Consider the following 14,535-nt stretch of genomic DNA (forward strand, 5'->3'; position numbering starts at 1 on the left):
CGCAGTGTGCATATTGTCAATCCCAGTCTCCCAATTAGCCCCCCTCGCCTTCCCTTGCTTGTCCTTCTCTACATTTCAGGGTCCGTGTTGAGTGCTTTTGTTGGATGGTAGGGTTCCCAGGGTAGAGGGTGACATCCTCCCAAATCTTGGGGCTCCATCCTGCTGCAGTTGGGCTCCCCTTTAGGAGGGTCATGGAACTACTTTCCATCCTAAGGTTCCCTCTGTTCACCACGGGGCTAATGCTGGAGGGGCGACCTCAGCCTGTCTCCCGCTCAGGGTCAGATTTGGCCATCTGGCGCCTTGTTTCCAGAGCACCCAGGAGCTGCATCACCGCCGTTCGTTACTCTGGGCCCCAGAGTCTGGGCTGTGAGAGGAGCAATAGTGCAGGACAAAATTAATGGCTTTGTTTGGTAGTCTCAGATGAGGCATACGGGGCAAGGTCATGGGGCTTGATTTTGGGAAAGGGTTTGATGCATCATCTCGTAAAATCTTGCTCACCAAATTAATTCCAGCGGTCAGGTGACTTGGAAACTGGCCACGGACTCGAGCAAAAGTCAGAGACGGGTGATAATGGCTCTGTGGGGGAGGAGGCTCGGGGCTGCTATGCAGCTCAGAGGCAGGATGGTTCTTAATTAAACCTTTGTCTGATGAGTGGGGTAACTGGCCCATCAATAACTGATGACAGGTGAATACAGGCGAGGCATCAGCTAGAAGGAAAAGCAGGGGCAGTGGGCGGTAAGCGGGTGGTAAGTCAGTTAAAACTCTTTACCTCATCTTTCCGATCTGCCCAGCACCTTGAGCGCTTGTAGATGCCTCCGAGGGCAGGATGGCCGGAGGCGTGCCCTGCTTGCCTTGTTGGGGGTGAATATGCTTGCCTTTACTGTGCTCTGTGTGTGCGTTTGCCTCTGGGCTGGATGCTTCTGTTGTGCGTCTCTGGCAGGCCGCGGTGTGCGGTTGTCCAGCTTGTGTATACGCTCTCCTCCCTGGACTTGGGCAGCACAGCGTTGCTCTCTCTGGGGACAGGCACTGTGCTGTGTGTATGTGGAGCTGGGCATTTACATGTCTGTGTGTTGGTTGCAAATGTTCCTAGGTATGTCGTTTTGTTGCCTGTTGCTGGAGTCTTTACGTTAAGACTGCTCAGAGCTGTTCAACTTTGATTGGCAGCCTCTGAGCCTCAGTTTCCTTATCTATTGCATGGAGATCATAGCAATACCCACCTTGTACAGTTGCTGTAAATATTAAATGAAATCGAGAAAGCAAAAGTGGGTAAATGAGTTGTTATCATTGTTATTTTGTTGCTAAGTTGTGTCTAATTCTTCTGCAACCCCGTGGACTATAGCCTGCCAGGCTCCTCTGTCCATGGGGTTTTCCAGGCAAGAATACTGGAGTGGGTTGGCATTTCCTTCTCTGGGATCTTCCCAACGTGGGGATAAAACCCAGTCTCCTGCATTGGCAGGCGGGTTCTTTACCACTGAGCCAGTGGGGAAGCCCCAAGTAGCGGAGTAGCTGGTACTGAGTAAACCCTTAGTGAATGCAGATTTTGGTCTTGGAGATGATGTGGGGAGGCAGGAGGAGGTGAGAGAAGAAGAGGATCTGGACCCCCGAAGGTGAAGGTGGTTTGTGGACCATGGAGGAGGAGGAAGGGAAGAGGGCAGTCATGGACAAAGCCCTTGAGTCCTGCCATGGCCGCTCCATCTGGCCAAAGAACTGAAGGAATGCAAGGGGCTCTTTCTCCCCCAGTTGGGGCTTGGTGGGTGGGGGAGGCCTGGGGTGGGGAGCTACAGAGGGGACACCCCTGGGAGAGTGGGATCCCCCCTCCCCTGTATCCGGTCTCCCCTGCCCCTCCCCCTCAAGTTGTAATAAGGAGATAATGCAATTTCTTATTCTTTATTTGCCCAGAATGCCTGTTATTTTCTTTCTTTCAGAATCCAATTTTCTCTTGACATTTCTGCCTAATGTAGCAAAACTTGACCTTTGTGAAAGGACATTGCTGGCAGCCTGCTCCCTGCCTCGGGCCCCCCAAGAACTCCGGGCTGCTCTTCCCTCAGAGACGGGCGAGGGTCCCCACTTTACCTGGACCGCTCCTGGGTCCGCGCCTCCTCCTTCCTGTGGGGGCAGGGGCAGGGCATGTTTCCCAGGGCGTGGTGAACCTGGGGTTCCCGGCTGCTGCCTCTTATGGCAGCCACTGCTCAGCTTTAGAACCAGGAACTCTGTTCCAGGCTGTACTGGAGTCGGGCAGAGAGCTCAAGGCCCCAGGGCCTTTTCTAACTTCTGCTGCCTCTGGTGCTGTTATGTGTAAACCAGCAACAAGGTTCTGATGCATAAACTCACCTTTATGGAAACATCAGAGCAGCTGATGGTAATGGAGATACCTAGGGTGGTACCCAATCCTGTTATTCTTGACCCCAAGCTTCAGCTCAGGTCCACTCCCGGGTGTAAGGTCACGACTCTAACGGGCGTACATGTCTGATCGCCTGCTTCTCCCTTCTGAGCAGGAGATGCTCTGCTGGGAGCTGGGCGCCTGGGTGTCCTCATGGTCGTCATGCAGTTCTTCTAGCCACCTTCCCTTCCAATTCAGTGGGGGAATGAGGCGGTTTGTAGGAAAAAGATATGCCGTTGTTAGGGGTTTTGTGAAGCTGAGCATGCAGATGGGTTAAGGTTTATGGGCTTTTTTTTTTTTAAATTGTGGTACTGTATTGGGGCACTATTACAACAGCTAAGGCATGGAAGCAACCTAAGTATTCAATGGCAGATGAATGGATAAAGATGTGCTACATGATGGAGTATTACTCAGTCATTAAAAGGAGGTTTATAGGCTTTTGGTTTATAGGCTATAGGGTTAGGCTGTGTTGGCATTCACACCAGCATTCCACAGCCCTGCAGAGAGGAAGTTAGTGACAGCGAGGGGATATGAGGGGCCCTTCTAAAGAGGGCCAAGGAGAGAGTGCTGGGAGTTGGGGAGAGAGTGTGACAGTAAGTTTGGGGTACACCTCCTTGGAGACCTTCCCTTTGTCCCCAGTCCCTTACACCCCAAGAATGGGGTCTTCCTCCCCCACACAGTCATGGGCTGCCCCCAAATAGTGCTAGTTGCTCAGTCATGTCTGACTCTTTGTGACCCCATGGATTGTAGCCCACCAGTCTCCTCTGCCTTCTCCAGGCAAGAATACTGGAGTGGGTTGCCATTTCCTTCTCTGGGGGATATTCCTGAGCCAGGGATCCAACCCAGGTCTCCTGCATTGCAGGCAGATTCTTTACTGTCTGAGCCACCAGGGAAGCCCATGTCACCAAGATAGAGCTGCCTCAAATGCAAAGGGGAAGCCCTGTCCTGCAGCTTGTCCTTGGCTTTGAACATCTGCTCCTCCGATGAGCCATGATTACCCTCTGTGACCTCACCCAGGATGAGCTTCTCCAATGGGCTCCAGGCCCACACATCCAGCAGGCTGTCTTATGTCTCTCTGTGGACATCAAACAGGCATCTCAAGCTTAGTGTCTGCAAGGGGGAAGGTCTTGATCTCCATGCCACTCTCCAGTGGGGACCCTTCTGCAGCCTTGGGCTCATTAAATGACAGCACCACTCTCCTGGGCATTCAAGTCTCCCTCTGTGGCCTGATCCAACCCCACAGGAATTCTGGCAGCTCTCCCTCACCACCTAGCTTGAATTCATCAGCTTAATCATCTCTGTGCTCTCTTCTTGCCTGGAATATGGCAGCATCTCCTAATTGCTTTGATGGCTTCCAGTCTTGGGTTCCTGTTTTTAAAGATGCTGGTTAGGTTACGCCACGTCCCTACTTAACACCGTTCGGAGCTCTCCCATTGTTCCTTAAAGTAAAATCCAGATGCCTTACTTTGGCCCAAAAGGTGGGTGTGGCATGGCCCCTTCTGGGTGCTTACTCTACGTTTAGTTTTAAAATCTTTTGACCAAATGGCATGGGGATCTTAGTTCCCTGACCAGGGATCAAACCAGCAACCCCTGCCTTGGAAGTGCAGCGTTTTAACCACTGGACTGCCGGGGAAGTCTCCTCCTATTTATCCTAGACCACACTTCCCCTACTTGCTTTCTCACTGGCCTCCTTTCTGGCTCCCTTATCCCTCTCAGGGCTTCACACCTGATGCTCCCACTGCCTGGAACACACCTTCCCTGGCCCTCAGCTTAGCTTCACTCCTCTTGTCTCAGCTCCAGTGTCCCCTCTCAGAGGGCATTTATGGAAGCCTTTGACTTGTGGAATGTTCAGAATGCTTGTTTATGGCGATTATTTCATAGATATATATTATCTTAAACTCATCAATACATATACATTAAATATGGACAAAATTTTTTGGAAAGTCAACTATACCTTAATAGTAAAATAAAAAAGGAGGGATGAATTAGAAGTTTTAGGCTAGCAGATACAAGCTGCTGTATATAAAATGGATAAGCAGTAAGGCCTTACACACTTCTAACATAGCCCCGACTCTCTGCCCCGTTAGTTTCTTGCCCGACTTTGCTTAGACCCTTTATTCTACTCATCACAAACTGCAATTCTCTTGCTTATTCATTTGTAACTTGAACATATGTTCCCAAGAGACCTTATCTACTGTCCACCCCCTCGTTCCTTAGTGGAGCCTATATTTGGCTGTGAACAAATATGTGGTATAGAAGTCCTCTAAATATAGGTGCACTTGTAAGTCTATGCATATGTGTATGAACAGGAGCCTGTGCTTGCCTTTGTTACCGACGTGTTTGATAGACATAAATATGCACGTGCTTGTGTGTGTGGATAGGTATTTACCTAAGTGCAGTCTTTACTGCTCTCCTTTCTCATCACTAGATGAATCCCCACAGTTCCTGGGGTGCCACTTGGACTCCAACGTCTCCAGCTGCTGCCTTGAAGGACTGTTATCACATCGAAAGTTGTTTGTTGAGCCTGGCAAAGTAATAACCGTGGGTGTGTTTCTTCTTTTATTCAGAAGACTAATGACTGCTCCTTTCCCTGTACATCCTAATGAGAACAATTAAATAGCCATTACGAGGAGAACAGAAGTGTGAACAAAAAGGCTGATGTCTTGATCATCGATGGGCAGGGTAGCTGAGGGAGGGACTGGCTTGAAGGAATTATAGGTGTGGAGTTTTTTTTTGACTTGTGTGAATGTTAAGAATGTTTGTTGGTAACAGGGCACAATAGCCTCACTTATGAAGGGTGAAGAAGTCCCAGGTATCTACAGTACAGGGTGGGGCATATACAATATACAATAACAATACAGTATTGTACACTTACAATTTTGGGAAAAGGGTACATGTTCTATTAAATATTATTATAAAAAAAGGAGGGAAGAAACTTTTAGAGGCGCCAGTTAAGTTTATGGCACTGTTTATGGTGATCATTTATTTATATATATTATTTTAAACTCATTAAGACATATAAATATGTACAGATCTTTTGGTAAGTCAACTATGCCTCAGTAATGAAAAATGGGAGGTGGGATAAATTAAGAGTTTGGGATTAGCAGATACAAACTACTGTATGTAAAATGGATAAGCAATAGGTCCTACTGTGTAGCACAGGGAATTATATTCAGTTACCTATATAAACCATAATGGAAAATACTGTGAAAAATAATGTACTTTTGTGTAACAATCACTTCACTGTACAGCAGAAATTAACTCAACATTGTAAATCAACTGTACTTCATTTGAAAAAAATACTTGCTGGTTTGTACACGCTCTACCCTGAGGGTTCCCTGTCCTCCTGAAAGAGGGTGGGCTTAAAAAGGTGAAATTTTATTGTGGTGAGAGGACAGCAGAGAATGACCAAGAAAATTTTATTAATTTATTTATTCCATTCGATTTGTAAAGTCTTTTCTTTAAAAGATCTCAGCATCCTCTCAAGACATGATCTTTAGCCTTGACTACTACAGATGTGCTGTTAGCCAAATGGAACGAAGGAGAAGCACAGCTGAGCCAGGCTCCCATGAAATGACCATGCTTACTACACAGAGCAAGACTTATTCCAGATTGTCCTTTAATTTTCTTTATTTGTCCGTCTTACAGAAACCTGTCAAGTAACCGGCTCACCACACTCTCATGGCAGCTCTTCCAGACGCTGAGTCTTCGGGAATTGTAAGTTCAGTTTTGAAAACTGTCCAAATTGGTGGAGTGGTGGTTAGAGGTCGGGTGAAGCCACTGGAGGCTGGGCATACAACTGAAGGGGTTTTTGGGGTGGATGACATGGGTGTACCATGTTCAGTGAGAGGGAGTCACCTCATCCCTTGATTTCTGATACTCTTTCTGGGCATAGTACATTTCAGAAAATGGGAATTTCATCTCTTAGCAGGATGTAGTTTTGTGACTTGTTAGTAATTAGTTAATAACAGTATTGAATTTATAATAATAAAGAGAGTTAGTTTATAATAAATAACATTTGTAATATGTAAGTAGATTATTAGGTGTGCTTTCATTTACATGACCTCTGACTTATCATCACTAGTGTCAATCAAGGTAGGTATTATTATGCTTCCCATAAGAATGGTATCTCCACCCTTTAAGGTGAGGGTTTTTTAGCTCCAGAAAGGCATGTGAGACACAGCCAAGATCACCTTGCTAGGGACTGGCAGAACCAGGACTTGAACATAAGCCTTTAGTTTCAGATTGCATGGCTTTTCCACTTCTCATGATCTTCTGTCAGCCTATTTGGCTTGAGTATGGGCATCTTGAAGGGACAAAGCCCATATATTTATTCAATCTGCCTGTGGACCTAAGCTTAGCCTTGATGCATTCTGAGCCTGATCAGTGTGCTCCTACCCCAGCTAGCCATTTTCCACAAACACATATTGGATGGATGAGTGAAAAACCTGGGACCACTGCTGGAAAAAATAACTCATGTTGTCGTGTGAGTCATCAGGGTCAGCTCAGTGCACGAAGGACGGCATATTATGTTGAGAGAACAAATCAAGGAATAAACTGCAAAGGAATTGAGACATGGATGGAATTAGGGACTCAGTGTTCCAGAGACACTGCTCACGTGTCTTCTCTTTTACTTGGTGACTCCGGTCCAAATTCACTGAATGCAGATTGCTTTCCTATCCTTTACCAAGAGGCAATGAATGACCTTGGATCCCTGCCCAAGCTGTTGGCCTTTCAACTTTTTCTCCTTCCAACTGGTTAAGACCTGAGTTCAAGGAAGAGTCATAACCTTTTCTGACCCAGTTTGTCAGGAGGAAGAATATGTACATTGCCATGACAGTCCTGTATGTACCCTACTCATCCTCATGGAGTAGGTGCCTACATGATGCTGAAAGAGGCCATTCCAGGGATGGGAAGGGCAGAGAGGGTCTCTTTGACAGTGTTGGAGGGTTTAGGATCAAACCGCTTTCCTACCTTAGGACTTTGCCCTTCCCACTAGCCTTCTCCTCTGCCACAAGCACAATAGCTGTAGTGATCAGAGTTCATATATGGCTACCATATATCAGGTCATATATGGCTACCATCAGATGTACATCAATAAAAACTTCTGATCTTGAAAAAAGGTAAATATATACTCATGTGCATTCATGCTAAGTTGATTCAGTTGTGTCTGACTCTTTGCTACCCTATGGACTGTAGCCCGCCAGGCTCCTCTGTCCATGGGATTCTCCAGGTGGGAAAAATGGGGTGGGTTGCTATACCCTCCTTCAGGGGATCTTCCCAATCCAGGGATTGAACCGGCGTCTCCTGTGTCTTCTGCATTGGTAGGTTCTTTACCACTAGCGCCACCTGGGAAGCCCAAATATATACTCGTTAGTTTATAAAACACAGAGAAACTGGACAATGTCACAGAGATATCTCAGCGTCAGGTTGGTCCACCTGATGCACTTGTGTTCATTCCCATCTTTGTAGGTAGACAAGATGTTAAAGGTAAATGAACCTGACTGCTTTGATCACCACTAATGCTGACTTCTGAGATCTTAGTTTGTTGCAGGCACTGTGCCAAGCAATCTATTGAGTTAAGCATGTTATTTAATCCTTATAACAATTCTATCAGGTCAGAATGACTACTATCACTTCACCTTTGGGGACCCTGGGAGTACTTAGCAAGGCCAAGTATCTTGGTTAAGGTCACCTGTTAGTTGAATGGCAGCATATGGACTCAAGATCTTGACTATTATGCTCAGCCATCTCCCAACTTTTTCAGTCTTTTTTCAATCCAGGTGTGTTAGTCACTTAATCATGTCTGACTCTTTGTGACCCACCAGGCTCCTCTGTCCATGGGATTCTCCAGGCAAGAAAACTGGAGTGGATAGCCGTTCTCTTCTCCAGGGGATCTTCCCGACCCAGGGATTGAACCCAGGTCTCTCCCATTGCAGGCAGATTCTTAACCATCAAAGCCACCAGGAAAACCCTTCCAATCCAAGGATGGATCCATTCTATGATAATTTTCAAACAAATGTGTGATTGCAGTTTTTCCTTACCTTGCTTTAAAACTGACCAGGGGCCCTGCCCTAAAGGATCTAGTTGGGGGCTCTCTTTCTTGAGAATCTTTCATTTAGTTCTCCCAAGAACCCAGCCCTTTCATCTCTGGGAGTCTAGGGACAGCATCTCTCCAGGGGACTTCTTGGTCTGCCCTTGGAATTATCGAGACAGCGTTCAGTGCTCCTTCTAAAAGTCACTGGCTGCTAAATCAATGGTGTGCTGCCCCCGTGACCTGTTTCTTGGAGTTTTAGAAACAGTTGTTCCATGGATATATATTTAAAGAAAATGTCAGATTTCTCCCAGAGGCTCATGGGACTCTGCATTCATCTTTGCCCGGGATCAATACACCAGTGAGCTGGCTGTGACTTATGGTGGAATGAAGACGTTCCCTCCAGGCCGAGTCACTGTGGGAGAAGCACCATGTCCACGGAGTATTTTATTTCTGTCATATTGTTAAATAAGAAAAGAATTATATTGGAAAATAAAGAAACCCCTCTCTGAGGGAGCAGTCGCTTGATAGGGGTCTTTTTTTTTTTTTTTTTGAGGAAGAATTGAATGTTGAGAGTGGAAAATTTATCTCTTGGCTGGAGGGGCCGCATGTTGGCTCTTAGCTGTGGCTGTGATTAAAATCCAAACAATCCCAGTTCCTGGCAAATGGAAGAGGGGGTCGTATTTTCTTGTCTGACTTCCTGATTAGTCCACATGGCGCCATCTGCCACAAGCCATGTAGACTGCCAGGGTCTGCCCAATGGAGCCTGCGGGCTGGGGTGTGGGGAAGGATTGGGTAGTTCCAGGAAGAAAGACTGTTGGTCCTAGAGGAGATGGCTCTGTGAACTGGGGCAGCCAGATCATCGCAAGGGTAGAGGTGTGAGGCTTCCAGTGACCTTCTGCAGGAACAGAAGGCTTGAACTGGGGCTTTTGACAGCTTCTTAGCACATTTTATTCCTTCGTGGGGGATCTCTGCCTGCCCCAACCAGCCCCTCCTCTGATCCTTGATAGAAGAATGAATGCTGTTGGGATTCCCCATCAGAAGGCTGAGTGTGTATGACTTTTCCAGTAGCAGAGAAGGAGAAAGAAGAGACGTCTACTGAGTCCCTAATGTATACAAGGACTTCCCCTGTGGCTCAGCAGTAAAGAATCCGCCTGCCAATGCAGGAGGCGCTGAGATGTGGTTCAGTCCCTGGGTTGGGAAGATCCCCTGGAGGAGGAAATGGCAACTCACTCCAGTATTATTACCTAGGAAATCCCATGGACAGAGGAGTCTGGCGGTCTACAGTCCATGGGGTCACAAAGACACGGACACGAATGAGCGACTAAACAACAGCAGCAATGTCTAAGAGGTCCACTCTCATCTCAGGGAACAATCCCACAGCGGGGTGGGGATGTCCTTATTCTCCAGTTTGACAGATAAGGGGTGGAGGCCTGGCCAAGTGAAATAACTGATCCAACATCACATGGCAAGTAACGGGAATTAGTACTGTGATTATTAGCATTGCTACCACCCAGGTCTGCTCTTTTCAAAGACCAGCTCTTTTCTGACCCAACTGAGCCCCACAGCCCACATGCTTTGCATCACCTTCCAGAAGCCACTCTCAACATGGCAGCTCCCCTTGGAATCAATGGGGGAAAAACAATGGAATCCAAAGGGAAAAAAAAAATCCAAACAAGTTAGCATCTCAGGGCCCTCGCCATGTGCCAGACACTTCTTTCACTCATTTCTCATTTACTCTTGTGCGATGAAGGGTATGGTCTTGGCTGAGCACCTGGCCCACTGCTTCTCACTGGTCCGGTCTGTTTTTTCTTACTGATAAAAACTGGAAGCATCTTTCAAGACTTCATTAGAGTAGCCGGCAGTCTTCCAATAGCACGGGTTTAGAGAAATTTGAGTTGGCGTTGCACAGTGCTCTCTGAAGTCTCTGGTTTGGGTAAGATGGTGTCTTCCCATTACCAAGAAGATGGGAATGGTCTGATGAGAAAGCCAAGCAAGAATCAAAGAGATTGCCTCCAAGATAAAGAATGAATTTGAAAGAAAAGAAGCTTGGATTCTGAATCCCATGATACAATTTAGGCAAAAGCGAGAGGCATCAGAGGATATAAACTCACGGTGCAGAAACCCTTCAGAAATACCCTAAGGACCATTAGTGTATCTCCAACAGGCTTCTCTTAATACCCTGCATGCACAGAGCAGACATGATTAAAATAGATTGGAATATTTCATTTTCTTAAAGCAAAGTGATAATTGCATCTGGTATAATCTGCAGATTTCATCGACTTGGTAAAATATTAACTTGGTTTCGGGGATGGCTTTGTGCTAATCCTGGCACTTTCCTTCTCCCAGTCCTGGCACTGACTGCTTGCCACGGCTCTTCAAGTCACTAAACAAGCTGGTTAAGGGGTTCCCTGGTTGCTCCGTGGTTAAGAATCTGCCTGCCAGTGCAGGAGACTTGGGTTCCATCCTTGGTCCAGGAAGATCCCACATGCCTTGGAGCAACTAAGCCCGTGTGCCACAACTACTGAGCCTGTGAGCCGCAGCCACTGAAGCCTCAGCACCTAGAGTCCCTCCTCCACCACAAGAGAAGCCACCACAATGAGAAGCCCGCGCGCAGCAACTAGAGAGTAGCCCCCACTCACCGCAACTAGAGAAAAACCTGTGCAGCAGGGAAGACCCGGCGCAGCCTAAATAAGTAAATAAGCTTCCCAGGTGACTCAGTGGTAGAGAATCCGCCTGCAATGCAGAAGACCTGGGTTCAGTCCTTGGGTCGGGAAGATCCCCTGGAAAAGGAAATGGTAACCCACTCAGATATTCTTGCCTGGGAAATCCCATGGACAGAGGAGCCTGGTGGGCTACAGTCCATGAGGTCTCAAAAGAATTAGACATGACTTAGTGACTAAACAAGGAAAAGGCAATGGCACCCCACTCCAGTACTCTTGCCTGGAAAATCCCATGGATGGAGGAGCCTGGTAGGCTGCAGTCCATGGGGTCACTAAGAGTCGGACACGACTGAGCGACTTCACTTTCTCTTTTCACTTTCATGCATTGGAGAAGGAAATTGCAACCCACTCCGGTGTTCTTGCCTGGAGAATCCCAGGGACGGGGGAGCCTGGTGGGCTGCCGTCTATGGGGTCACACAGAGTCGGACACGACTGAAGTGACTTAGCATAGCATAGTGACTAAACAACCAACAACAGCAAAATAAGTAAATAAACAATCAGACTAATAATACTGTTATTATGATAATAACCTGACCTCTTTATTGCCCCTATAACTTCAGAAAGCATATTAACATAGATCATCACTAATTCTCACAATAACTGTGAGGATGGAAGATTGAACCCCTTTATAGAAGTAAAAACAGAGCCTTGCAGAATGAAGTTACTTGCTGTCTTCATATCCTAGGGCTGCCTTGACCTATTTCCACAAATTTGGTGGCTTTGAACAGTAGAAAATGATCCTCTCCCTGTTCTGGAGCCCAGAAGTCCAAACTCAGAGTGGCAGCAGGATACACACACTGCAGAGGCTCGAGGGAGAGCCCGTCCTTGCCTTTTCCAGGGCCTAGTGGCCTCCGGGGGTCCTCGGCTTGTGGTAGCACCATTCCAGTCTCTGCCTCCGTCTTCACGTGGCCATCTTCCCCACCTCTCTGTCTTTCATCTTTCCCTCCTTTCTGTTTCTCTCTCTCTTCGGCTGCACAGCATGGCTTGTGAAACTTCCCTGAGCAGAGATTGAACTCCAGGCTCCCTGCAGTGACCACTGGGGAAGTCCTTTCCCTCCTTCCTCTTCCGTGGATACCGGTCATTGGGTTTACGGCCCACTGTATTCCAGCATGATCTCATTCATGATTTAACTTGATTATATCGGCAAAGACTCTGTTTCCAAGAAGGTCACATTCACAACTACTGGGACTCAAGGCTTTGGTAGAGGAGGAGACACTCTTCAGTCTCCTACGGCCCCCCCAAGGTGACACGGCTGGCTCAACTCAGATCTTCGGGTACTTTTTTAATGATCGGGATGCTGGCATCTTCAGATGCCCTTTGGGCATATTTTCTTCTGTCACAACAGATTTGGGTCTCTTCCCCATTTTCCACTACCTGACACCAGGATTGCCACCCGCAGCACCGATACTGCGGAGGGGAGAAGAAAACCAGAGTGATGCCTGGCGGGGAATCAGTGTTTTCTAAACACCCAGTCTTGGCGTTGGCTGTTCAGCCAAGTGTCTGTGTGCACAGACTCAGATGAGGCTGAGTTAATCTGCAGGAAGCCCCAGGGGCCCTGCAATTAGGCCCCGGGCCATCTTGGGGCAAGGGCTGGGTGTTGGTAATCTGTGCTCTGAAGCAGCTGCTGCTGTATTATTCATGGGGCTGCCTGCATTATTGATGGAGCCCGGGAAGGCTGGCTTTAGGCTCCAGGAGTCTGTCCCTGAAGCCCTGGCTGAAGGCTCCACTGCTCCAGGCCGGACTGGATGGGAGAGTGGACAGCTTCATTTAGACCCAGGACTTGCCCTTCTTTGCTTCTGGTCCATTTCACAGATTTTTTGTTTTTTAAAAAAATAATTTTATTAATTAATTTATTTGGGGCCTGTGCTGGGTCTTCCTTACTGCGCGTGCTCTTCTCCAGTTGTGGCGAGTGAGGCCTGCTCTCTACTTTCGGTGCATGGGCTTCTCACTGCGGTGGCTTCTCTTGTTCCAGATCACAGGCTCTAAGGCACTCAAGCTTCAGTAGTTGCAGTTTCTGGCCCCAAGAGCACAGGCTGAATAGTTGGTGACTCATGGGCTTAGTTGTTCCACCGCATATAGAATCCTCCCAGATCAGGGGTCGAATCCGTGTCTCCTGCATTGGCAGACGGATTCTTTACCCATGAGCCAGCAGGAAAGGCCCTACTGCGCTATTTAACTCCCTCATCAGGTTATGAAGACGACAGGGGATTTGCTCAGTGAGATGCTTGGTGCACTACTGTTCTGAGTCTCAACATGGTCTCTGCTGTGTGTATGTCATGCTGTCCAGGAGGAGGGTCCAGAGGGATCGGGGGAGAACTCAGGGCTCTTCTACAATTTTCAGGAGACTCTGGGTGGGAGGAAAGGAACATGTCTTGTAGTGCTTGCCTTCTGGAGGAGAAAGAGGGAAGGAAATAAACAAGCCATTAGCGTGCCCATGCCTGGCGGGGTCTTAGCCATGCCCCACATGTCTCACCAGCTCCTCCTTCCAACCTCAGGGTGCTGAGGCATCAGCCTCCGTTCTGGGGGACACTCCTAAGATGTGGGGAAACACAGGAGTGCAGGGCTCAGACCAGAGGCAGAACTGAATAAAGCACATGTGACCTGAAGCAGCCCGGCCAAGCCTCTCACTTGTCTAGTATTTTCCACCCAAGTGGGTAATCTGTATTTTTACAGCTACTTAATAATGAATGACCACATCTTGTCAAGTAAGCAACTGGGAAAAATCAGGCTGACCTGGTTCAGTTTGCATATATTCCAGCATCTGGACCCTCAATATCCTTCCAACGGGGCTGGGGCTGACAGGCCTCTCCTCTCAGCCCCTGCAGTGTGAATCCCAACCAGTTCTCCACTTCCTTTCCCCCAAGGCAGGCTGAGCAGTTTCTTCCCTCCAGAAAAAACCTCTCTGGTTTTCTCCTGTCTACATTTTCTCTGTTCTCTTTCTCATTTCTCAGCCACTGCACATGCATCTATCTTAATCCCAGGGCAAACCCCTCCGAGGGTCCTTAATTTCATCCCTCACTTTCCTGCCCTAGGACCTTCCCTTCCCCTCCCCACCCCCCGGCCCTACCCCCACCCCAGCCCTGATACGTTTCCCTTCTTCCTTTCCACTGGTTTCTTCTCTTCTGTTTTTCAACCAAAGACATTTCTCTCCACCATTAACTTCCTGTGCCCTGGAGCATAAAACCTTGGGATCATATTTTACTCTTTCCTTTTCTTCTACCTCCAGTGAAACACCAAACACCACCTTGTCTTCCTTTATGATATTTGCTCCATTTTCCCCTTCACTCTCCCCAATTTGATTGCAGAATTCCAAATGTGAATGCAGAGTTTTCCAACTTTGAATGCATCCCTTTGAGTGAAGAGTTTCAAAGAATAGCAAGGAGAGATAAGAAAGCCTT

The 14,535-nt window shown here is 47.7% G+C and overlaps 1 protein-coding gene across 5 annotated transcripts in view; it reads left to right on the top strand.

Annotated features, from left to right (window-relative positions):
* NTRK3 (neurotrophic receptor tyrosine kinase 3) overlaps nt 1–14,535 on the top strand; it is a 422,363-nt gene that overhangs the window by 117,102 nt on the left and 290,726 nt on the right. For all 5 annotated transcript variants that reach the window (XM_086364673.1, XM_086364674.1, XM_086364676.1 and 2 more), the window contains exon 4: nt 6,029–6,097. In XM_086364673.1, coding sequence (XP_086220799.1) covers nt 6,029–6,097 — 69 coding nt within the window. The remainder of the gene's footprint in view (nt 1–6,028; nt 6,098–14,535) is intronic.

The sequence above is a fragment of the Bos grunniens genome, chromosome 21, assembly GCF_055505025.1.
Source record: "Bos grunniens cultivar Pamir isolate PY7600 chromosome 21, Bosgru_T2T1.0, whole genome shotgun sequence".
In the NCBI taxonomy this organism is placed as follows: Eukaryota; Metazoa; Chordata; class Mammalia; order Artiodactyla; family Bovidae; genus Bos; species Bos grunniens.